Genomic DNA, 21804 nt, shown 5'->3' on the forward strand with positions numbered 1-21804 from the left:
GTTTCTTTATATTCCAACTGTTGTACCCTAAAAATCCCGAACATCAGATGATCTTCTTAACGGGAGGAAGGAGAGATAAGTCTATCTATCCTAGCTGCTGTACCTGAAGATAGATGGCCATGTCATTTTGAGAGCCGATTTTGGTGCAAATATAGTTATAATAGGTTTAGAAATGATATAATTAATAGCTTCAAAAGAGGGCTTGATTTCTCATTTACTAAAAATAATTCTATATAAAAAAAAAAGTCCCTTTAGCCCCTGATCCCTCTAGCCCAAAATTCCAAAACTCCTAACAATATTTTGACCCCTTCAACTTTGTCACGAGTAAGTGTTTCTTGAATAACCAAAATCCCCTAAAAAAGGAAACAACAGTCAGCAGGCAAAGACACCTTGCAGTGGCTTGCACTGCCAAATGACTTGGCCACACCCCATTTTACCCTAATTTTATCTTAAACATTCTCACCCTTATTCACCATTTCCACGCCCTTTTGTTTGTCATTTTGGATCTTTTCAGAAATTCTAGAAAAATCAAACTAGAGGGGAGGAAATGCAGGAAAAGGGGGCTGGCAATATCATTTTCCTTCTAGAAATAGCCAAATACAAATGAATTTTTTCATGGGGGTATTTCGGGAATTTGAAAATATTAGCCAAAAAACGTTCAGGCCGTTTGAAATCTAGGGAATAGCTTTGGTAAATCCTAACGACTTTTCCCTTGCTCCACCTTTGGTTTCGGATGCCAATTTTGACAGCTTCTATACCATTTTTTTCTCTCTCTACAAAGAGGCCCTTCAAAACTTCCTTTCCAATGAAGACATCTCGCCTGAATTAGGTCCATTTCTCATCCGATTTCCGATAAGTGATTCGTTTTCTCAACTAAATTAACCATGATTCCAAATTCCCAGGCAAATTCTTACATGTTTTTCATGTCTGTTTCGTAATTTACCACTACAAGGATGATCTACGAGAAATCCACCTGAATATGAACAAAATTCTCCAAGCTGAGGTAATACATAATCCATCCTTCATCTCATGTTTGCCGAAGAAAATATGATTTTTGCCTCCAGCAGTGCTGGGTAGTCATAAATGACCATCATTTGCATAATGAAAGAAATCGCATTTCAAGGATTGGCGAATTGATCTCATTACCGATTGATCCGATCATCGCAAATCCAATCAATGCAGGATTCTCTGGCAACACCGTCGTGTTTCTCCGGCGAGAAATTGACAGAAGACACCATAGGAAACAAGTCAGGCCAATGCACTGTTGCGTGTGTCTACCAAACCAAACTTGCTGGCCTATGCCGCAATGTGACCGTAATTTGGTCCAAGAACCTCATTAACCATTCCCTCTCCATCATGGTCGAAAACCCAAATAGCGAAAACCACTACACTTGCAAAATTGACCTTAAGCCCTGGCATTTTTGGAGCAAGAAAGGGTTCAAGTCCTTCGAGGTTGATGGGACCCGCGTCGATGTCTTCTGGGATCTCCGGTCGGCGAAACTCTCCGACGGGTCCGAACCCTCCGGTGACTACTACGTGGCCGTTGTCTGTGACGAAGAGGTGGTGTTATTGTTAGGGGATTGTAAGAAGGAAGCTTATAGGAGAACCAAGTCAAGACCCTCCTTAATAGATGCTACATTAATGACCAAGAGAGAAAATGTCTTTGGTAAAAAGTGCTATTGTACTAGAGCCAAATTTGATGAAAGGAGAAAAGAACATGATATTGTAGTTGAGCATTCAATTTCAGGGTGTAAAGATCCTGAAATGTGGATTAGCATAGATGGGATTGTGTTAATCCATGTGACAAACTTGCAGTGGAAATTTAGAGGGAATGAGACAGTGCTAGTGAACCGGGCGCCGGTGCAAGTCTTTTGGGACGTTCACGATTGGTTGTTCGGTAGCCCTGGCTCGGGTCACGCAGTGTTCATATTCAAGCCGGGTGCACTGGATTATGGGTCTGATGATGATAGAGATGGTAGTGCTGGTGGTGCTGAGGGTGAGAGCGGTTATTACTCAGTTCAAAGTCGTGCGCAGCCGGTATCAGAATTTTGCCTGTTTTTGTATGCATGGAAGGTGGAGTGACTCCAGATTGGGTGAATTATCCATGGATTGGCAGAATCAAACATAAAGATGTGATTCTTGCGACATAAAATGGGCATAAAGCAAATTTTAGGACCATTTTTAAGTAAAAAATGAGGGTAATATTTGTACTCCCAAAGCCTAAGTTTCAATATTTGGAACTCCACAGCAGCATGTACAGTGTTACTGGGTTGATCCTTCTGTTATTGTGGAACTATATTTTTATATACAGATTTGGTGACTGGATTATTGTTAATTTGTCATGGGCATTTACATCTCTTTCAATGGTTGTCAATCAAGATGGGTTTGGATGAAAATTACACTCTTCTATGGATTGAAGCAGATTCTCTCCTCCCAATTCAAATCATCAAGCTACGCTACTTTATGGATTTGGATGAATATTACACTGTTCTATGGTCTGCCCTTCTTACTACCACACTCTCTCCTCTTCCCTCCCTCTCTCTTTAAAACAAAAAATGAATAGGGTTGTTTCAAATTCTCTATTTGTCTAGATAAAAGGTAGGAAATTTTAGAAATATTTTTTCTTTACAAGCTTCTCCACAAAATCCACGCAATCCAAGCCCGGGTTTCAAAACGCAAATGCAGATCAAAACGTGACCAAAGAAAATTCTAGTTAACTCGGCACGACGCAGTACTATGTTCATGTGGCTGAGTACTGAGTTGACACGATCATAACTTAGAAGAGTCAAATGAGTTTCGATTAACTTTGTAGGGCAAAATACGGACTCGGATAAAGACACGTTGAGGTTAAAAAGGAATCGACTCGGACAGGAGAGTTTTACAACTACGATCCAAACAGGGCCTAATGAAAAAGGTTTTCTCCAAGCCATTAATAATAATAATATTGGGACAGGTGCGGTCTAAACATAACTATGTTACATAGTTATGTCCCACAAGGTCTGGCCTTAGGAGCATCTAACATAGTCGCATGTGAACCCTAATAACGTTCTCAAATTTGCATCATTTTACCGCTCTGTTTCCACTCCTCGCCACAGGGGAAAAAAGGAATGGGTATTTTTGCAGGAAATCTGAGCACTCAAATCTCAATCGAGCTTCGCTCTCGTGGCCTCCTAATTCCATGGTAACCACTCTCCTTCTAACCCCCCTTTTCGATTTCTCGTTACTATTAGTTTTTAATCTCACTGCATTTCGATTTGCATCTTCAATTACTGAAGGAAAAAAAAGGCGATGGAGTCTTTTGAGAATTAGGTTTAGATTCTGAAAATTTGTGGGAAAAATCTCGTCTGCATACTCAGAAATTCTTTCTTGCCTAGGATCAACTACATGTTGCAATTGGGGTAACTGAGTCTTTGCCTTTGGATTGAACTTGAAATTCTAGGGTTACCATATTCTCACCACAATAACATGCACCTAATTGATGACTTACAAAATAATGGGTCATTTCAGAAAGAGCAACACACTGCATATCCCATGTCCAACATCAAAATAAACTCGCTTCCAGAAGCTTGTAGAAGAGTAGATGATGAGCCTACAAGAGGCAGTGTTGATCTCTAACAACCATGGTTGGGCCATGATAGAGTTATAAGGTTTAAGGCTCCAAGCCGTAGTCACAGATGTTATTGGCTTATTGCTCTGTAATAAACAGTGGAGTACCTTTTGAAAACTAGGCTAGTCAAAAGTGTTTTCCTTCTTCACCTTTATAGTCACATTATTATACTAATCAATACATCATTTAATTGTTCTACTCCCATTTAAAGTTTAATAACATGGATTTTCTTTCAGCACTCATCTTTTTCTGTTTTAGTTATTTTGACTTCCTGAAGGCCACCACCCGTGTAGTTAATAATATATCACTTTCTCTCTTTTTGTCTTTCACATTTAGGGTGAAGAGAGCCACCACTATCAACTTTTGTTCTGCTTCCCACTCATCTGGTCCTGTTAGGTACATTCCTAAGCATTCCCAGAGCAAAGGAAATCGAACTGTTCCACTAATGAAGAGTTCTGAGCAAAAAAGAATTGATGGTACTTTAGATTCAGGTTCGTTGAAAAGTGGAGTTCTAGAGGACAAAAGAGTTACCAAGGAAATACAAAGTTCAGTTGACAGATCTCAAAGTCAATTTTTCCGCGCCAAGACAAGTTCTGGTGCTGAAACTGGTATGATCCTGTGGCCACTGCATCTCTACTACCAAGTGCAATGTTAATTAAGACGGTAAATGAAAAAGAGTTCATAAACATAATTTTTTCTTGAAAGGTGAGTTCATAAACATAATTGTGCAGCTTTGCTTTATGTGGCAATTATGTTCCATAATTTCAATTTATCGTGATTTGAAGTGGATCAGGAATACATATTTTTTTGTGATGTTATCATAAATTCATGATATAATGCTTCATCTTTTGATTAATAAAGTTCAAAATCATAGGGGTTTTCTTCACACCCACAAAAACTAGGGTTTCCTCCTCCTTAAACCCCATGAATTTCTTTCTTGCTTGCTAACTTAAGCATCACTTAAGCGAGGTGAACGTTTGACATGTATTAAGTTGGTGCATTTTAGAACACAACTTAAAATAGGTGCATGTTAGAACCCTTCTCTTCCAAACAAAACAAACCCACAGAATTTCTCTCCAAACCCTATGAAATTCTCAAAATCCAATCCTAAACTTCTGATCAGATCTCTCAAATCCAGCCTTGCTTACCCACCCCTTGCTTTGGATTTCCTTCACTTCCCTCTTTATTTGGACACCATTTTCATACTTTTGATCCACCCTTTATTTCACCCCTGCTTCGACCTTTCACTCTCATGCCCTACAAACTTGTCATTCTCCTATCCCATTCCCATGTTCTCTTAATTCGTGACAACTTTCTTCTTTGGAAGGGTCAAATGCTCATTTTTCTTCGATCTCATCGACTTCTTGGTAGTTTGGAGGGACGTAACTTTCTTCACAATGACCTCATAAAAGTAGAAAAGACTGAAGGGAAGACCGAAGGAGTCACCACAATTAGTTCTTCTATCACTGCTCTTTCGCCATAGTAGGAATACAATCCTACCTATGATGTCTGGTATGCCCAAGACCAGTTGATGGGGGACCATCCAAGATGCCATGAAGAATCAAAGATTTTAGATGGGACTCATTGTTCATGTTAAAAGAGTTTTATTTAGTTTTTAGTGTGTTATTTAAGGCTTTTTAAGTTATGGGGGTTAATACGGTCTGTTACTCTTTTTACATCAAAATAGCTTTAGTTTTTTGAGTTATGGCGGTTTTAAATAGGCCTCACACTGTATTATGAGAATCTAAGTGGGAGCAAGTCTTTAAGACCTTTTGGGTATTGGTGAAAGTCACAACCTCTTCATGTTACATTCTTTAATTATCGCTTCTTCTCTTGGCTATTGTTCTTCATACCGTGAACCCAATCATATATTCGGCTATCCCACAGAATTTGAGTTGGAAAAAGACACTTAACTGTTGCCATTAAAAAAAAAGACTAACAATTTGTTGGTTGCAGACCATGCTTTCCTGGAAGAGTCTGAGCAGCTTAATGGTGCATTCCATATCTCCAATGAGAATGAGTCATGTGAAACGAATGCAGCATGCACCAATAAATCTAAGCAGGATGCTGAAAGTACGGCAATTGAAGCACTTTCAACCAGGTTGGAGCATATTCACTGTGTAGCTTGTGTGTTATTTTAATCTTAAAGTCTTATTTTTTGCTCCTTTTTATATGCTTATTTGCTCATTTAAAAAGCCTCATTATGATCCTTAGCATCTTCCCGAACTTATCATTTTTAGTTGGTATATTTTGGTCTTTGTTCTATGGAGAAAATGTGTTACCAAAATCTCACGATAGTCATCATGTTCTTGTGTTATTTTTTTAGATTTCTCATGATAATTTTTATGTTTTTCTTCTTCACCAAAGTCTTGTGATATTCTCATGAGAAATTGAAAATCTAGTCGATATTGTAGATGCCCACTAATCGTCCAACTTGTTTTTGTTCTCGTTTCTCAATCCTAAACTTTAGATAATTTTATTTCATTTATGTAGTGGATGAGAAATTTTGACGTTGAAGCTCATAAGCAATTAGAAAGTTTTGCTCTTAATATTGAGAATTTTTTTTGTGTACCTGTTAGTTATATGTCGTCATATAGGTGTTATTTTTAAATCTCATATTATAGTTCTCATTTACTGTCCTATATTAGTTTTTGAACAATGCTTTCTCCCTGCAGAGCATTTACAGCTGTTGAGCTGCAAAAGAAACTGCATGGGAAGAAGTTTCCTCTTGACATAATTGGCACAATAATAACTGACTTTCAGGAGAGGTGTGTATTTATTTCTCAGCTTTCTTAGTCTTAGATTATCCAACTAAGCATTTTTTTCTGCATAGGTGTTCTGAAAATTATCAGTAGTTTTGGATGCTTGCCGGTGGATAGGATATCCTATTCACTTACAATCACTTACGAATATTTATAGGGTCCCTTCTACAACAAATACATGCTTCTAAATTCATAGTGATATTTCTACAAGTTCCCTCCCTGGTGGCTATGAGCCTATGAGTCTATGACAATAAAAGCACACTTCAAAATTCACATGCACATGGACATATGTATGTTCTCGTGCACAGGGATGGAAGGATTTGACCTTTTTGGTTTCATGTAGGGGGTTGATTAACGATTACTTATATGCGGAATCATTTTCACGGTCCAGATGGTCTTCCTTGAGTTGGGGGCCAAGGCGAATCAAGCAAGTGAGTGCTCCCCTGTATGATCTGTGTTTTCTTTGTTGTACAAGGTTTATATTTTATAGTCGATTCAAAAAAAAAAAAAAAAGGTTTGTATTTTACGGTGTCATTATTCATACCTGTATACACTACATGAGCAGGCTCTTCCCTAGTTTGCTTTTAATTTAGGACTAGTATTGTGTTATCTTAGTTTGCAATATTTATGAGCTTGGTAATAGGTTTGAGTGATTATAGAAATCTAATATGCTAAATAAGAAATTTTATCCTTGTTAGACTATAGGGTAAATCAAAAAGCAGTTATTCCAGAGTGAAACAGGTAAAATATTGATTTATAATCTGATAGTAGAAACATTTATTATTCGATTCTCCATCTCGTCCACTGGTTATGATTAATATGTTCTCTTTGAATGACAAAATGAAAATATACAAAGGACATCTTGTTCAATATTTAACTGTAGTTTTACTCTGTGGCCCATTGGTTAGTGGCAATTGACTGCTGAACTATATCATCTCCTTCCAAATGATTCAGAATGTTAAATTTAGGAATCTATCATAGTATTACTTTTGGATTGTTCCCCAATTATTGTTGCATCAATGCTTTGTACCAATAGGTGGGCCATTGTTGTATCAGGCATTAGTCCGTAAGGGGGTGAGTGAAGCAGTAGTAGAGAAGGCACTGAAGCAGGTGTTTGAAGATGGTGACTCTGGGGGCGATCAAGATACCAGTCTAGGCATGTCAAAGGTTTCAATGGATCATCTCTTTGCACAGGCCTTGAAACAATGGCTACGAGGCCAAGACGTTTCTCTTGAGACTCGTAAGTCAAGGATTGTGAGGTGGCTCCAGTACCGTGGATTCAATTGGGGTGTCACTAACTTTATCCTGAAGAAGCTGCAGTCTCAGTATCTGCCCTAGGAAGCATGAACACTGGAGGTCCTCAACAAACCCAGCTAGGGACCAAAGACCTCCAAACTTGAGATTAATGGTCATCTGCGGCCTCAAATATTTGATTCGTCTGTGACTCGGGATCAATCAGTGAACATAGGGCTCGTCAACCTGGGCAATCACTTCTCAGATTTATCGCTGAATGTAGGTCTTGTCAACTTGGGCTATCACTCGAGGTATGCACACTTGAAGATGATATGGGATCCTTTCATTGCACCAATGTCAGTGGCCAGACCACAATTTCCGTGGGTCATATAGATTTCTAAACTGGCCCCTTTTTCCTCCCTCCAGTTCTTTAATGCTAAAAGGGCCCCTTCTCATCCCCCAGAAGCTCTAATATTCTTGTAAGCTAGTTTTGTTTGCTCCCTCTAGAATTTATTAGAGCAGCAGTTTCTGTGCTACAAAGGGTATCTGTATGTATTTCAAACTAAAGGCAGCTATATTCATGAGGGGTTTTCCTATGCTTTAGATTAGTTTTTGATTTTTTTTGTGGAGCAATAGGCCATTTGAGCTTTATAGCTGTAACGGCAGAAAAGATTCACTGATTCTCATTCTCAATCAGTAAGAAACAATATTAATTAAGAGTCCCTTTGTTTGGATACAGGAACCCTTGCCTCTTTAACCGTTGTTTTCACACAAGTTCGTATGGTTTGAATTGTCCGCTTTTAAGAGATTGTTGTATGGGGGATGCGTCCACCATTGAGCCCCACTTGATGGACAGTCCAAATCAATGGACAAGGGTTGCAACTCGGGTTGGGTTGATACCAACCCTGGCCTGACTCGAGGTAGCATTCCCTGAACCCTACTCCAAACCCAGGTTCTGACCCTTGGGTCGAGGAGGGTCAACCATAACTCTCAACCCTAACCCGACCGTCTAACCTTATTTCCCCAAATTGGACCGGGTTGAGTTGGGGTAGGTCAAGTTGGGTTCTGGTTTTCCCAGGGCAAAAACTGGAAAAAAAATTAGAGAATGGAGTCAGGGCACATTGCCTAAGGCCTCAACCCTAATCCAACCCGAAATTAAATAAGGCAGGGTTTTCCCAATCCTGACTCGGCCCAACCCAACCTGAGGAAATGCTAATCCAACCCGAGCTAAAATCGGGTTGAGCCCTACTCAAGTTGCAACCCTTCTTCTGTCCTTGCCACTGTTGCTTTCTAGTCTTAATGATTTAAATAGAGACATTTGCAATTTAATATGGTTCTGGCAGATCTAGCTTCATCAGGGTTAAATTAGGGGAGTGATAGATCGACCCCCTTAACCTAAAACGTTAGGGTGTGTGAGTTGTCCTCCTGTACGGCGTTTAACGGCAGATGTTTTCCTCACTACTGTATGAGTTCTGGAAATGTTATCCGCACTACTGTATTTTGATGAGGGCACTCCTCACTTTATTAAAAGTACAGTTTGGCCCACACCACCCGATGATCCAAACCGTCCATTAGATGGGCCACAGCCTAAATAGTTTGTGCCCCAAAAATTATTTCCATAGGTTGATCTAACCCTCTTAACCCTCCAATCTATATATATTGGAGGGTTAGGATACCGTACTTTTAATAAAGTGAGGAGTGCCCTCGTCAAAATACTGTAGTGCGGGTAACATTTCCCTTTTCTTGGTGTGAAGTTCCGTTAAGTTTCAAAGGTAAACGTTAAAGTGGTGAATTTATCCTTGTGAAACACTCTCAGGGAAAATGTTAATTTTATCCATTTAGAGGGGAGAATGCAAAGCATAGAAAAGCTTTTCCAAATCTTTTAAAAAATGTACTTTATTGTTTTTTTTTTTTTTTCAACTCATAGGGGGAAGGCTGCCCCCCTCGCTTATTCCATACGTGGCTCCGCCCCTGCGTCCAACAGTGGGGAGTGATGGAAGAACGGTTTAGATCATCACTGATACCCAAGTATATTTTCGCCTGCTCTTATTTCTCCCTTTAGAAATATATGAGTAGATTTTAATTGCAAGGACCTTATGTTTCCATTTCTCCTTCCTAAAGTAGTAGCAAACCAGAAAAGAACAAAGAAGCACCAAAAATCTATATACATAAATCAGACTGCTTTTACAAGCAGAAAGTATTTCCCAACCTTACCATTCAAAAAAAAAAAGAAGTATCTCACAATCTTCAAAATCTCCTATGGATTACCTGTGGGGTAAGAAGGGGAAAGATGAAGGGAAAAAAATAGACATCAATGTCACCTGCCAAAGCATTTCAGTATTGAAGATGTAAGAGTTGAAGAAAGGAATTTTAGACCAGCTGATCCTCCGGGGAAGTACGAAACAGCATAGTATGAAAGTGCAAGGACCTGGAACGATAGAACGATAATTTTTCTTGTCAAATTTTAAATTAGAATCAAACTTGTAGCATCCTTATTAGTATATAGCACGTTTGTGTATGAGAGAAACTAAGAGAGGGAGAGAGAAGAATAAGTCTGGCTCACCCGCTTGTTCTCCATTAAAGAAAACAGGCAATATGATAGTTTAAATGATATAGAAACAATAGAGTTTGAAAGGAATTAAAAAAGATATGTGAAAAACAGGAATTTTGATACCTGCAATGCAGAGAATAGCACAGAGAGAATGTAACTGTGAAGCACCATGGACACATAGATGGTACCCACCATGGTGCCAATAAATCCAAGTGTGAAGGGAAGCCTCTGCCAAAAGCACAAACAGAGATATCATACAAGAAATCAAGGTGGTGAAAGCATCTAGTTAGTTCATGTTAACTAAAGTAACTGTAATTTATTTTTATTTTTATTTTTTTTTGAGATGGTAGTAACTGAAAATTTTTATTTTATTTTATTTTTAAAAAGTGCTCGGTTTTCCAGTGCCTACTTGTCAAGACTATTTCTGTATGCACTGTGCTTGTGTTTATGCAAGGGAAAAACAGAAACAGGAACAAACTAGGACTGAGGAAATTCAAATATAAGCTATTACACATTCCAGATAGTCAACAATAAATCATGTACAATTTATAATTCCTAACATATCTTCTGATATTTCAAAAGTTGTCAGCTATTTTAGCTCTTCTACTGTATTTGTGGTGGTAAGAAAATAATTAGAAGCAACTAATCAAATCAACTACTTATTTACTATTTCATGATTTTCATCACACTCCTGAATGACAAGCATGGTAAGAGAGCCAAGTCAATTTCATTAGTCGTGTCCAAAGAATTAAATTCAATAACTGATGTTCAGAAAGTTTGAAGCAACCAAATTACAGGAAGCTTCATCTTATTTATGGGAGCCTGATTGGAGGCACAATTAAATATACTTTTATCACAGAAAATATTATATATTGCAGGAGAGAGAAAAGTTAGGCGAAATTTTCTACCAATGAACATGCACAATAAATCTATTAATGCAATAATATTTCATCAATCATAGTATATTCTGTGTGCGATAAAAAAATATCACAATAAAGAAGCATCTGTTGTGCATCTGTTAAGATGTTTGATTCAAAAGATGATATAAAAATAATCAACTAAGAAGGGGCTGAGATACCTCTTTTGATGACATGTGCACAAGCTGATTCTTTGGACCTTTGAGTGCAAAGAACGATCCAATGATAAAGACACAACCAAGGGTAAAACAGATAGCAAATTTTTGAGGCAGCAGCACCATCACAGGAAGGAACATGGTGAATGCAATGAAAATGAAGAAAATGCCAGTGGCAAATAGCAGGCCAAAGTACATGAGAGATTTTCCAGAAGGAACATTGCTAGTAGCTGATTGCAAGTTCCCTGGTAATTCCTGCACTCCTTTTGAAACCCTATCAAATACCAAACAAACAGATAGCAAATTTAGTCAGTAGAAAAATGGGAAAAGATATAAAATTTAGCAATAAATATACAAGCCAAGCTTCATAACTCATAAATGGTGTGAACTTTCACATCAGTGATGGGAGTTCTTGGGACCATTTTATTAATGGAAAATTATTATTGATCTGAAGGGAACTTCTCTTGATAGAATAATAACACATAATGGACAAGATGGCCACAATATACTAAGGATGCACTGGTGCAGTCCAAGGTCAAAGTCAGAAACAAGTCAGCAAAGTACTTTGCTGATGTAAGCATGGAGGGACACAATCTTTGGTTGAACTGGGGAAAGGGAAGGTTGTTCTATGATTTTTATTTGACTTTAGGTGTAAGTGTTGTAGGGTTTTAGAAGTTGGAAATTAGTCAAACCATAAACCCTGTTTTTCTGGAGTTGTGTTTCTGTTTAGATTTTAAGTTTAAGAAGGTATTATAATGAAGAGATATTTAGGTCTGCATCAAAATAGGAAAGTGTCATAAAATAGATGTTGGGCACAAGTGGACTTCCAATTAGGCCTGAGCTACTATATAGGATAAAAGTGGAATAAAGTAGTACAAAAATATGTTTCATTGAATCTTATTCTCTGATGTTTTCTCTTTGAAACAACACCCATGTTATTCTTCTCAATCCCTTGTGCCTATTAAGGGGAATGTTCTGTTTACTTGATAATGTAGATTAATAATAAGATGAATAAAGATGTACATTGGAGGGTAAAGACTGCCGAAGATAAATGGAGTCTCTCGAAGCAGCGCTTCTAGGGATACGAATGACAGTAAAGTTCATATCCTTGTCACTCAATCTACTGTTCAAGCTTTTTGCTGGACCGCTCTTCTAAGCAAGATCAGCGCTTTCTAGTCAAATTGCCAATATCAAGCAAGAAAATGAGAGAAAACAGAAATGCTATACGACCATACAATTAGCATTCAAAATTTAAAATTCCAATAATTTTGAAGACAACACAACACAAATAAGCAAACCCAACAAGGCAAAAGAAATCCATGATCCCTAAATCCACAAGTACCAAATTATCTTAAATTTCGAGAAACCAGATTAATAGAAAGAAACAATGATAGTTAACACACCATTATATTCAAATTGAAACCCATAGAGGATCCGAAGCCCAAAGAAAGGAAACCATCAAGCACTGTTAGAAGACCTTCTAACAAGCACGTATTTAGTTTTCAAAACTGTAAAACGCAACAGAACCAGATGCCTGACAAAAACTCATATCTAAACCCTAAATGGAATTTCAGATCAATAGTTGAAGCTTCAATAGAATTTCCGCCCTATAATCAGACTAAAACGCGAGAAATGAAAACCCTAGATCAATCAGAAAGAAGATTTCAAGTGGTTAGAGCTTACACATTGAAAGTTCCGGTGACCTTGTCATTTGCTGTTCTCACAGCAGCTTCTAGATCGAACCCTAGACTCGAAGATTGGGCATCATCGGCTGATTTTGAAGCGGCGTATGAATTCCAATCGGAGAGGAGAGAAGAAGACTTCTGTTGATCATCCCTGGTAGGTGCCCCTGTAAACCACGCTTCTGCAGTTTTCTGCATGATTTGTGGAGAGATTGGGGAGCAAATAAACGTTACTTTTTATAGCTGTTCCGAACCCAAGATTTGGCTAAAGGCGTAGGTTTTTCGGAATTTAAAAGTTATCAGCTATATTAGCTGCTCTTCCCTGGAATTTGTAGGCGGTGGTGTCGTAACTCGTAAGTATCTGTAGGGAATTGCTAAAATGCGCAAGAGTCATTGGCGATGTTAGCGTGTGCAACCCCGTAGGGCGTCTGGGCGAGACGACACAGTAGAGGTGCCGGTTGAGTCCTATAAGGGAAATTAATGGCTTACAGTGAGTGAGCCCGGCACCTACAAGATGATGTTTTCACAAAAGTGTGGGTCCTGTATGTGGATCTCAGTGTTTTCAGTGGAACCCACTTCTGATTTAAAGTGAGCAAGTATCCGAAAATCTCACCTAGCAGAAAATCCTGGTCATTGATTTCTCCATTGGGGCACACAGTAAGAGATTATTAATCATAGCCATTTCATCATTCAACATGCCCCACTAAATGTGGGCCAATGAAAAAAAATCCATTGTCAGTTAATCCTAGCCGTTAAATTTTCTGGTGGGGGGCCATGTCAACGGGTGACCATTCAAAAATTGGATTGACCACCTTATATAGGTGGTTGGTTTCTATCCTCAACATGGAGGTAAATCAGAAATGTCCATCCAGTGGGCCCAAAAAAATGACCAACGACCCTTAAATTGCATCATCCTAACAATTTGATTAGTGGCCCTACATATCCAAAGGTAAAAATAACAGTATCGAACGGTTCATATTCAATCCGAAAAAATCCTTTATATGATTATTTGATTGGCACAACATTTTATCCTCTCTCTATGATGGGAGTTGGATCATTGAACAGGGCCCCACATGTCCTTCATAGGCATAGCCGCTCAGATTCCTTTCATGAGCTATTAAAAAGAGTATTAGTAACTTCTCACCATTTATTTAAGGGACTGATATCCGCACTTAATTTAATAATGACACTACTCACTTTGTTTTACAGACATTACTGTTGTCCTACTAGAGAAGATTTGAGGCCATGGGCAATCCTAGGGCTTAGTTTGTGGGTGATCAGCATCTATCATGAAATAGAGAGGAATCTCATCATATTATGCATTGGACAAGGCACATCAGGTAATATTTAGACACTAGTTCTTTGCCAATTACAAGTTTCCTTTTGCAGGTAGTTACCTCGTAGAGTAGTGGTGTAAGTAGTCAACAGGGAGGAGACAAGCCTTGTGGTTTTTTGCTTGGATTTTGTTGGGAATTTCCTGACATGTCATGTTAGTGTTCTAGGATTTCAATGCTATATTGGCAACCAAACAAAGGGTTTTGATGGTGTTACACCCAAAAATCAAGCAAAACCCCTAAGCTAGCCTGGCTTTTGTGCAACCAAACAGAAGTGTACCAATGTTTAATTTGATTTCATAATCAGAGTTAGACAAGGATAAATAGCTCCAGACATCTTTAAACATACATTTATTTGCATAAACTCTTCAATCTGGAACACAATCAAAGAGAGAAAAAAGAAAAGAGCATGCACCAATCCAGACCATCTCTGACATTCAACAAAAGGAATGCTTGGTAGAGCACACTGATAACTATAGTACCTTCAAGAGCTGCACCTCGAACACCAATGGCTCATTTGCATGAGACAGAAGACTCCGCCGGGGTCCAAACTGCAACAGCGAGCACAGTGCTTATTAACAATGTCGATAATAGATAATTTCATAATTTTTTTCTAGCTTTCATATTATATGATACAGAAATGATGGAGACTTGGGCCATGTTTGGCAATCAAGAAAAAATATTCCATGGAATATTTGTGGGGCTAGTTGTGAGAGATGGGTGGGAGAGGGAGAGACTTGAGAGCGTGGGAGTGAGGTGGGAGTGAGAGGAGCATAAAAAGCTCCTAAAGACCAGGTAAACAAAAACCCAATTTTAAATAGATCTGTACTCCGTGTTTTGACATAGATTATGTTACTAAGCTCCAGGATGAACATAGATTATGTTACTAAGCTCCAGGATGGGTAGATCATGGTTACAGCGTTTATAGTTACAATTGAAGTGTCGAACTTGGTGTGGTACCCATTTTGAAATGTCAATAAAAGTTAATGGTTAATATTGCAGTTTAGACTCAAATTTCAGCTAAAATGCAATTGGTCTGCACACTCAAACTGAACCTGAAACTGAACAATGGCAATCATATCTGTGTCTAACTTGCAGAGGAATATTAGTGAAAGGCATACCTCGTCGGGGATAGGTTCCAAGTTTTCATTGACGTATCCTGCGTTAGGTGGTATCAGTGCTCTCCTCTTCCCTGCAAACCAAGAAAGCCTCATCATCTCGGTAGTATAGGCAGAAATTTTTTTAAGAAGCACCTGTTTTTTTCGCAAACATCTAAAGATTCAATTCATCCCAGTAAAAACAGGAATGATATTGCCAACTACTTGTATTCATATTTTCTACCCATCTCTTTTACTTACAATATGTTCATGTGATGAAAAAATCGTAAATAAAAGAATTGGGTGGAATGTACCAAAAGAAGCAGCTGGTAAAACCTGCCCCCCCCACAACAAATGTTCTCCTTGGTTGGTTGGACGTAGTTGCCTTGTAGAGTAGTGGTGAAATAGAACTTTAGTAAACAGGTGTAATAGCAATGAAGTAGTCTCCTCGTAGAGTAGTGGTAAGTCATGTTTGGTAGCGATTGAGCCTCTAGCTCAATGGTCAAGGCTATGTTCGTTGACCTAGAGGTTGGGGATTCAATCCCAGCTTACCTACCAAAAAAAATACTGCTTGGTTGTCAACTGGATTCATGGTTTGGATTGTCATTATCAAAATAAGGGCAGACAGTAAGGGTGTCATTACCAATAGAGAGAGAGTACTAAATCCCAAGACTACTACATACACACACACAAAGAACTTTTTTTCAAGTTGGTTGATGGGGGGGGGGGGGGGACAGACAAAAGTCATGCCATATAGACAGACAAGGGAGAGAAAAGGCAAGTAGTCTCCTAGCAGTTTGAATCAATAGAGGCACCCCAAAATCAACTAAAATGCCTAGTAAACCCCAGAAATTGTCCAACAAACATACCCTTAATTTTCCAAAGAGACCCTAGTTTTCCACCAGTAAACCAGTCTGCAATTTTATTGCACAGTAACAATTAAGCAGCCAAGAACGCACACCAAGGTACATATACACTTCCATGCATAATCACGTAGAATGCATGTACACATAGCATCTAGGTTTCTCTTTGCAACTGCATACACCCTGCTATTTGGTGATGTTTCATCAAGAAATAAGCATGATTGTATCTGCAATAGTTATTCACAAAGAACCTCTTCAATATGGTAGATATGAGCTAAGGAACCAGAGAAATACAGGAGCCTAAGGGCTACAGGTAATGTTTCTGTTAAAAGAATACACCCTCAACCATATCCAATATTTTTTTTAAAAAAAAAACCTTGAATTTTCTAGTTCGAATTTTGGAGCTTACCTCCAACCTTCATGCCAATCAAAACTTCCTTTAGGCCCTGAATGATCTACATGATGAACCACATGGAATAATTAGTAGAACCAACATTTTTTTATTGGAATGGTCTTAGTAGAACCAACATGAATTATTATTTCTAACACATGCAAAAATAGTTCCTTAGCTTCACATCTACAAATAGAGAAAACGGAAGAGCACAAGCTCTATTGGAGCATGAATTCACCATGAGAGAAGAATGGGAATGTTCATAAAACAAACGAAAGCTACTCCGCTTATTCTCACTATTTAATGGAGTTCTCAAGTAATTAACATAAATATAGTATTTGCTATGCTATCTATCTTAAGCAGCTTCAAAAATTGGAGATTGTAGCACCTAGAGCAATCCCAACATGGGATTCCTTCACAAAAAAAGGAAGAAAATGTCTCATTTTTCTGTTCGTTGAATTGAGCACTGGGGCTGCAGTTCATAAAACAAACGAAAGCGACTTAGCTTATTCTCACTAACTAATGGAGTTATCAAGTAATTAACATTATTATAGTATTTTCTAGGCATCTATCTTAAGCAGCTTCCAAAACTGGAGAGTGTAGGACCTAGAGCAATCCCAATTAGGGATTCCTTCACAAAAAAAGGGGGAAGAAAATGTCTCATTTTTCTATTCTTTAAATTGAACAGTGGGATGGCATTGTCCATGTAATTGGGGAACGAAAATGTCTCATAGTCCACGAGACTTAGGTTGCCACAAGGTGGAAGCGATGGAGACCCTATCAAATGATGTGGTTCTTCTACAGTTCTCCTGAAATAATGTGGGTCCAATTGTTTCTACCAATGGGAGCGCTAGAGAACAACTTCGGTATTCCATATATACCATTGAGCCAGTCCTCAAAACATAAGATATGCCAAGCACATTTGTTCAGGCTTCAATGCATTGGGACAAAAATAACTAACCTGCTTCTCATCCAGAGGAAGTATTACAGGCTTGCTTTCTCCGCTAAACTGATCCACAGTGCTACATTTGAAGTACAGAAAAGAAAAGAAATCAAGACACTGGCCTCTCTTTATAGAAAATAATCATTGCATAAAAGGCAAGAAAATTGAGAAAAGGGAATGACGAACTCAAAGCATGAGAGAAGCAGTTCTGATAATGATCAAAAGTGGAAGTGCTAGTAATATTCATGTAAAAAATATTTAAAAGTTCAATGTTATGAACTTTATGTGAAACAACCAATTACTCCAAAAGCTTAAGCTGTTGGAGAAGGCATTATTTAATGTTTTATACTTTTAACACTCCCCCTCATGTTTGGCCCCTCTTTTTTAGGGTTGGCCTACACGTGGCACATGTGGCCCCTCTTTTTTTAGGTTGGCCATTGCATGTGGATTGCTAATATCAAGGAGGTTTGAACCCAGGTAACTACTCTACTGCTCTGATACCACGTGAAACAACCAATTAATCCAAAAGCTTAAGCTGTTGGAGGAGGTGTTATTTAATCTTTTATACTTTAACACTTTATAGTTTATAAAGCAAGTGACACCTTAGTTGGAAGATACCAAGCTTAAACCACAAAACCGAATAAATGATTCTTCTCTTGCTTCGCACTCATGTTTACAAATTCCACCATGTGGATAGGAAATCGAAAGAAAAACGCCTATCATGGAGAGAGGTAACATAGGGTTAATTTTCTCTAGTCCGTTGGCCAGTCTGTAGCTTTGTTCTATTTGATCGTTCAATTGGTTCTTATGGGCCATTAGAAAAGAAAGAAGAAATGTGGATGCCTCACCTATGAACAAAGTATCCATTTGAACGACGGCAGACGTAATTAACTTCAACCAAGTCTCCTTCATGTGCCTCTGCTCCTTCCCCTTGAATAATCTCTTCAAACATAAAAGGAAACTAAACGGAATTATGACGAGCCTCATGGCTATAGGCAAGCAACAAATACTTAAATTCATGAGTTAGTGCAGTATTAAGCGACAGTCATATCATATGCAACTTAGACATGGGCAAGTGTGCATGCTGTGATTCTGGAAAACTCGACATGTCCACATGTCTTCAGTATAGGTCCAATCGCTCACTTCTACAAATAGCGACGATCATTTCCAAAATGAAAACGGGCACACAAGTGGTCCTCTACTGTATATTACTCCACTAAGGCATCAGATGTAAAAATCTCATATCTAGAAAAAACACTTAACTAAAGATCTTTCATGATAAGTTGTACTTCCGTGTGTCTGACACTGCAATTTTTGGGTTGTCCTCATTGCATCAAATATATGAAATAAGAGCAAGTTTCTAGTTGATCCCCTTCACTTTTTTTATTCTAAGTACCTAAATAATGAGAAGTTCATTATTAACAGTGAGATATGTTGAATATGTAATCCTATACGTGAAAATAGAAAGAATTTATCCATGAAAAGGTACAAAAAAATACCAATTCCAATCCTTGTTTTGCAAGTTTCTAATGGATACCCTCGTTCTTTATCTAAATTAGTAAATATAAAAAATTCTTGATAGTGAGATATGTTGCATATTTCAATTTAAATGTGAAAGTAGTCAGAATTACTACTATTACTATTTTTTATGATCTAAAACAAAAATGAAAGAAGAAAAAGAAGTTTAAAGATAAGAAACAAACCATGGATAAATCCAAGAATCCCTTTCTTGAATTCAAGCGATCTTTTCATAGGCGTTAGGTTCCAGTTGGATGGGGGGAATCAAATTGATTATAGAAATGAGTAAAATACTTTGTATGACAGTATGAGCAATTAAAAACCTAATGATTGGGTTTAAAATGACATAATGGTGAGAAATAAAAGATAACTCATTGAATAAGAAAGGAATAATGAATTAAGGATTTTTTTAAGATGCATTCACCATGGAAGTGGTCATTTACTCTCTCTGAACAGTAAGCAGGGACTAAGGTTTCCACCTTACATGGCAAATGAAAATAAAAGCTAAATGTTTCAGTCCAAATATTTGAAAGAATTGAATGGGATACGATTAAATTTACCTTGAACTTTCACTCCACTGGTCAGCTTCTGAGACCTGAATGCTTCAAATTTCAAACATGCATTGTTCAAAAGAACTGATATTAATATAAAATATTGTAAAGCATTTGACTGTTTTCTTCCTTCAAGTATGCTTATCTGGAATGTTGAAGAGAAGAAACCGGAATCTGTTGTAACCAATACATAAAGATCAGAAATTGACTCAGACGAACATTGTGTGGTAGGCCCAAATGAATCAACTCAGACAAACTTTTCACTGGCTCAGTCTAGTCAAATGAGATCTTCATGGACCAGACCATAGTTTCTTGCAAGTATGCTAAGTATCTAGTGTTTGTCACTAACTTGGTGAGGCATAAAATGGAGTCGACTAGGCCAAGTTCTGAGTTAGCAAGTAGAGGTTTTGAATGCTCATTGTAACTATATAAGCATAGCATTAAATGCAGGTAAGGGTTCAAACAGCATTTTTATTTTTGAATGGCAACATTTTATTAAAAGAGGACAAAGGCCGGGGACCGGGATGGTCGAAAACAAGCGCTCAAACAGCTAAAGTGCCAAAGTATTCAAGTCTTATTACCGGATCATTTCAGGTTCCTTCATCTCAAGAAATGTCAGTGGTGCAGCAAGAGCAGGATAAACATACAGCCCAGCAGCGGTAAATCCCATAGCTTCCAATAATAACCTCCTCCTTGATACTCTGCAAAGTGTTTCGGACGCGAATTTGTTTGGAAGCTCCATAACCCAAGTCTTCTTAAATTTCTGGTTGTCCATAAAACTGGTTCAAGGCAAATACTGTGTATGTATCAATGTTCAAAAACTTGAACTCCAACTTGGAGATCATTCTTGATTTCCAAGTTCAACTCGGCTGAATCAACTTAAAACTTTCCAATTTAATTAATGTCAGATAGACTAGACCAAACTTTGGAGAACCAGAGTTTTCAATTGGTACTTCGAGTCCTGTCAATCCGAATAAACTCATTTGAGTTCCGAGTTGATTAATGAGTTTCTTAACATTGAAAAAAAAAAAAAAAAACAAATAGTCATACATAAATGGATGACTCTAAGCAGATAAAAGGATATCAGAAACTAATGCCTTATCACTATTCAAAATAAAAAATCCTTGGAAAACATTAGCAGTTTTGCATCTCAACAGAGACCCACCCAAATGGAACTGAAACAGATAAACAGTTCTAGATGCATAACTAATTTCAGAGAGAGAGAGAGGTGGAGGATTTTAACGGGGACTTAAGCACTCACTTTCGATATCGGGAGATGCATTTCAGTTGAATTACTGCTTGGGGCGACCAAGCTTCCATGCCACAGAGAGAGAGAGAGAGAGAGAGAGAGAGAGAGGTCTGGATAAGAAGGGGGAATATAGAAAATAGAGGAGTCTACTCATTTGATGATCCAGAATCATTCGTCTTCTTAATAACACAACAATGAGTGTGCAATACATGGGCAAAACCAAGGGAAGTGATATATTCGTCGCCTTTTCTTCCCGGGCCACCCTCCCTTCTTATGAGTTATGAGTTATGAACTTATGACTACTCTTTTTACACTGCAAGGGGTGGCCAGGGCAAGAAAAGAGGGTGAATATTCATTTGTAGTTACTGTAGTAAGGTCCATCAAATTTACGACCCATCCCACGGATAGTGAGGAATCTGAGGATCATCCTACCAATAGGAGAGAGACTGCAAAAAGTCACTTTTACAACAACCATGGTAAATTGCAATTTTTGGGTTCTACAAGGAGGAGTAGGGGAGCATGTATGAGAAATCAGGACCGTAGATCTTGTAGAATTCTCATCATGAGGCCACCACATGGTATTGATCCCGTCTCAAACGTACATCCATGCATAAGATTTAATGACTGAGAAAATCAACGGCTTAGCTTTTGTTGATAAACCCTCGAGTGAGGCTTGACTGCAACTTGAAGGGCATAGGATTATTAGGATTATCCCATCAAGGTATTCTCACCGCCATATAGCCGGAGTTATGATCGGTGTTCAGATCAACGAATCCAATCACATGAAAGAGGCAGAAGTAAGGCCCAATAAGTCTCTTTTAGGAATGAGCATATAAAACTTACATTCCTTTTAGAATTTCTCTTATCAAATAGATAGAAATGTTCATAACAAAACCATTTTTACACCCCCTTGCTAAAAGACACTCGGTGGGCCCCATTTCTACTTCAGCG

The 21804-nt window shown here is 38.2% G+C and overlaps 4 protein-coding genes across 8 annotated transcripts; 2 read left to right on the forward strand and 2 right to left on the reverse strand.

The window, feature by feature from the left end:
- Positions 1–742: 742 nt before the first annotated feature.
- LOC143878193 (uncharacterized) lies at positions 743–2364 on the forward strand. Its single transcript, XM_077380494.1, has 2 exons — positions 743–1003; positions 1183–2364. The coding sequence occupies exons 1-2, from the start codon at positions 980–982 to the stop codon at positions 2080–2082; spliced, it is 924 nt and encodes a 307-aa protein (XP_077236609.1). The 5' UTR covers positions 743–979; the 3' UTR covers positions 2083–2364.
- Positions 2365–2994: 630 nt separating this feature from the next.
- LOC143878194 (regulatory protein RecX family protein) lies at positions 2995–8338 on the forward strand. Its single transcript, XM_077380496.1, has 6 exons — positions 2995–3181; positions 3944–4215; positions 5564–5708; positions 6283–6375; positions 6713–6800; positions 7426–8338. The coding sequence occupies exons 1-6, from the start codon at positions 3108–3110 to the stop codon at positions 7705–7707; spliced, it is 954 nt and encodes a 317-aa protein (XP_077236611.1). The 5' UTR covers positions 2995–3107; the 3' UTR covers positions 7708–8338.
- A 1411-nt stretch (positions 8339–9749) lies between these two features.
- On the reverse strand, positions 9750–13410 carry LOC143879193 (Got1/Sft2-like vescicle transport protein family). 3 transcript variants are annotated; one of them, XM_077381421.1, is made up of 5 exons: positions 13217–13237; positions 12909–13147; positions 11232–11499; positions 10277–10381; positions 9750–10030 (listed from the first exon to the last, which is right to left on the reverse strand). In XM_077381421.1, exons 2-5 carry the CDS (start codon positions 13103–13105, stop codon positions 9920–9922), a joined length of 681 nt encoding a protein of 226 aa, XP_077237536.1. In that variant the 5' UTR covers positions 13106–13147; positions 13217–13237; the 3' UTR covers positions 9750–9919. The 3 variants fall into 3 exon arrangements, with proteins under 3 accessions (XP_077237536.1, XP_077237535.1, XP_077237537.1); XM_077381420.1 differs by having other exon boundaries at positions 12909–13410; XM_077381422.1 differs by lacking the exons at positions 12909–13147; positions 13217–13237 and adding an exon at positions 12249–12386.
- On the reverse strand, positions 12274–21024 carry LOC143879194 (FKBP-like peptidyl-prolyl cis-trans isomerase family protein). Of its 3 annotated transcripts, none has more exons than XM_077381425.1 (9): positions 20866–20945; positions 20186–20367; positions 19614–19648; positions 18384–18477; positions 17554–17614; positions 16611–16656; positions 15363–15433; positions 14724–14792; positions 12274–12397 (listed from the first exon to the last, which is right to left on the reverse strand). In XM_077381425.1, the coding sequence occupies exons 1-9, from the start codon at positions 20884–20886 to the stop codon at positions 12353–12355; spliced, it is 624 nt and encodes a 207-aa protein (XP_077237540.1). In that variant the 5' UTR covers positions 20887–20945; the 3' UTR covers positions 12274–12352. The 3 variants fall into 3 exon arrangements, with proteins under 3 accessions (XP_077237540.1, XP_077237539.1, XP_077237541.1); XM_077381424.1 differs by having other exon boundaries at positions 12278–12397; positions 20186–20383; positions 20866–21024; XM_077381426.1 differs by having other exon boundaries at positions 12279–12397; positions 20186–20565; positions 20866–20949.
- Between the last annotated feature and the right edge of the window lie 780 nt (positions 21025–21804).

This window comes from Tasmannia lanceolata, unplaced genomic scaffold, assembly GCF_043159265.1.
Source record: "Tasmannia lanceolata isolate RefF3 unplaced genomic scaffold, GAP_Taslan_0.1 ptg000006l, whole genome shotgun sequence".
Classification (NCBI taxonomy): domain Eukaryota; kingdom Viridiplantae; phylum Streptophyta; class Magnoliopsida; order Canellales; family Winteraceae; genus Tasmannia; species Tasmannia lanceolata.

Bases quoted from the DNA above. Each gene is read 5' to 3' on its own strand.
- LOC143878193 (XM_077380494.1), top strand. From the start codon at position 980: ATGAACAAAATTCTCCAAGCTGAG. The intron at 1,004-1,182 runs GTAATACATAAT...CAATCAATGCAG, and splicing joins ACAAAATTCTCCAAGCTGAG to GATTCTCTGGCAACACCGTC.
- LOC143879194 (XM_077381424.1), bottom strand. From the start codon at position 20,924: ATGGAAGCTTGGTCGCCCCAAGCAGTAATTCAACTGAAATGCATCTCC. The intron at 19,649-20,185 runs GTAATAAGACTT...TGAAGCATTCAG, and splicing joins AAGGAACCTGAAATGATCCG to GTCTCAGAAGCTGACCAGTG. The intron at 17,615-18,383 runs GTGAGGCATCCA...CTTCAAATGTAG, and splicing joins AATGGATACTTTGTTCATAG to CACTGTGGATCAGTTTAGCG.
- LOC143878194 (XM_077380496.1), top strand. From the start codon at position 3,108: ATGGGTATTTTTGCAGGAAATCTGAGCACTCAAATCTCAATCGAGCTT. The intron at 3,182-3,943 runs GTAACCACTCTC...TTTCACATTTAG, and splicing joins CGTGGCCTCCTAATTCCATG to GGTGAAGAGAGCCACCACTA. The intron at 4,216-5,563 runs GTATGATCCTGT...TGTTGGTTGCAG, and splicing joins AAGTTCTGGTGCTGAAACTG to ACCATGCTTTCCTGGAAGAG.
- LOC143879193 (XM_077381420.1), bottom strand. From the start codon at position 13,105: ATGCAGAAAACTGCAGAAGCGTGGTTTACAGGGGCACCTACCAGGGAT. The intron at 11,500-12,908 runs GTAAGCTCTAAC...GGTATTTGATAG, and splicing joins GTCACCGGAACTTTCAATGT to GGTTTCAAAAGGAGTGCAGG. The intron at 10,031-10,276 runs GTATCAAAATTC...CTATCGTTCCAG, and splicing joins TGCTATTCTCTGCATTGCAG to GTCCTTGCACTTTCATACTA.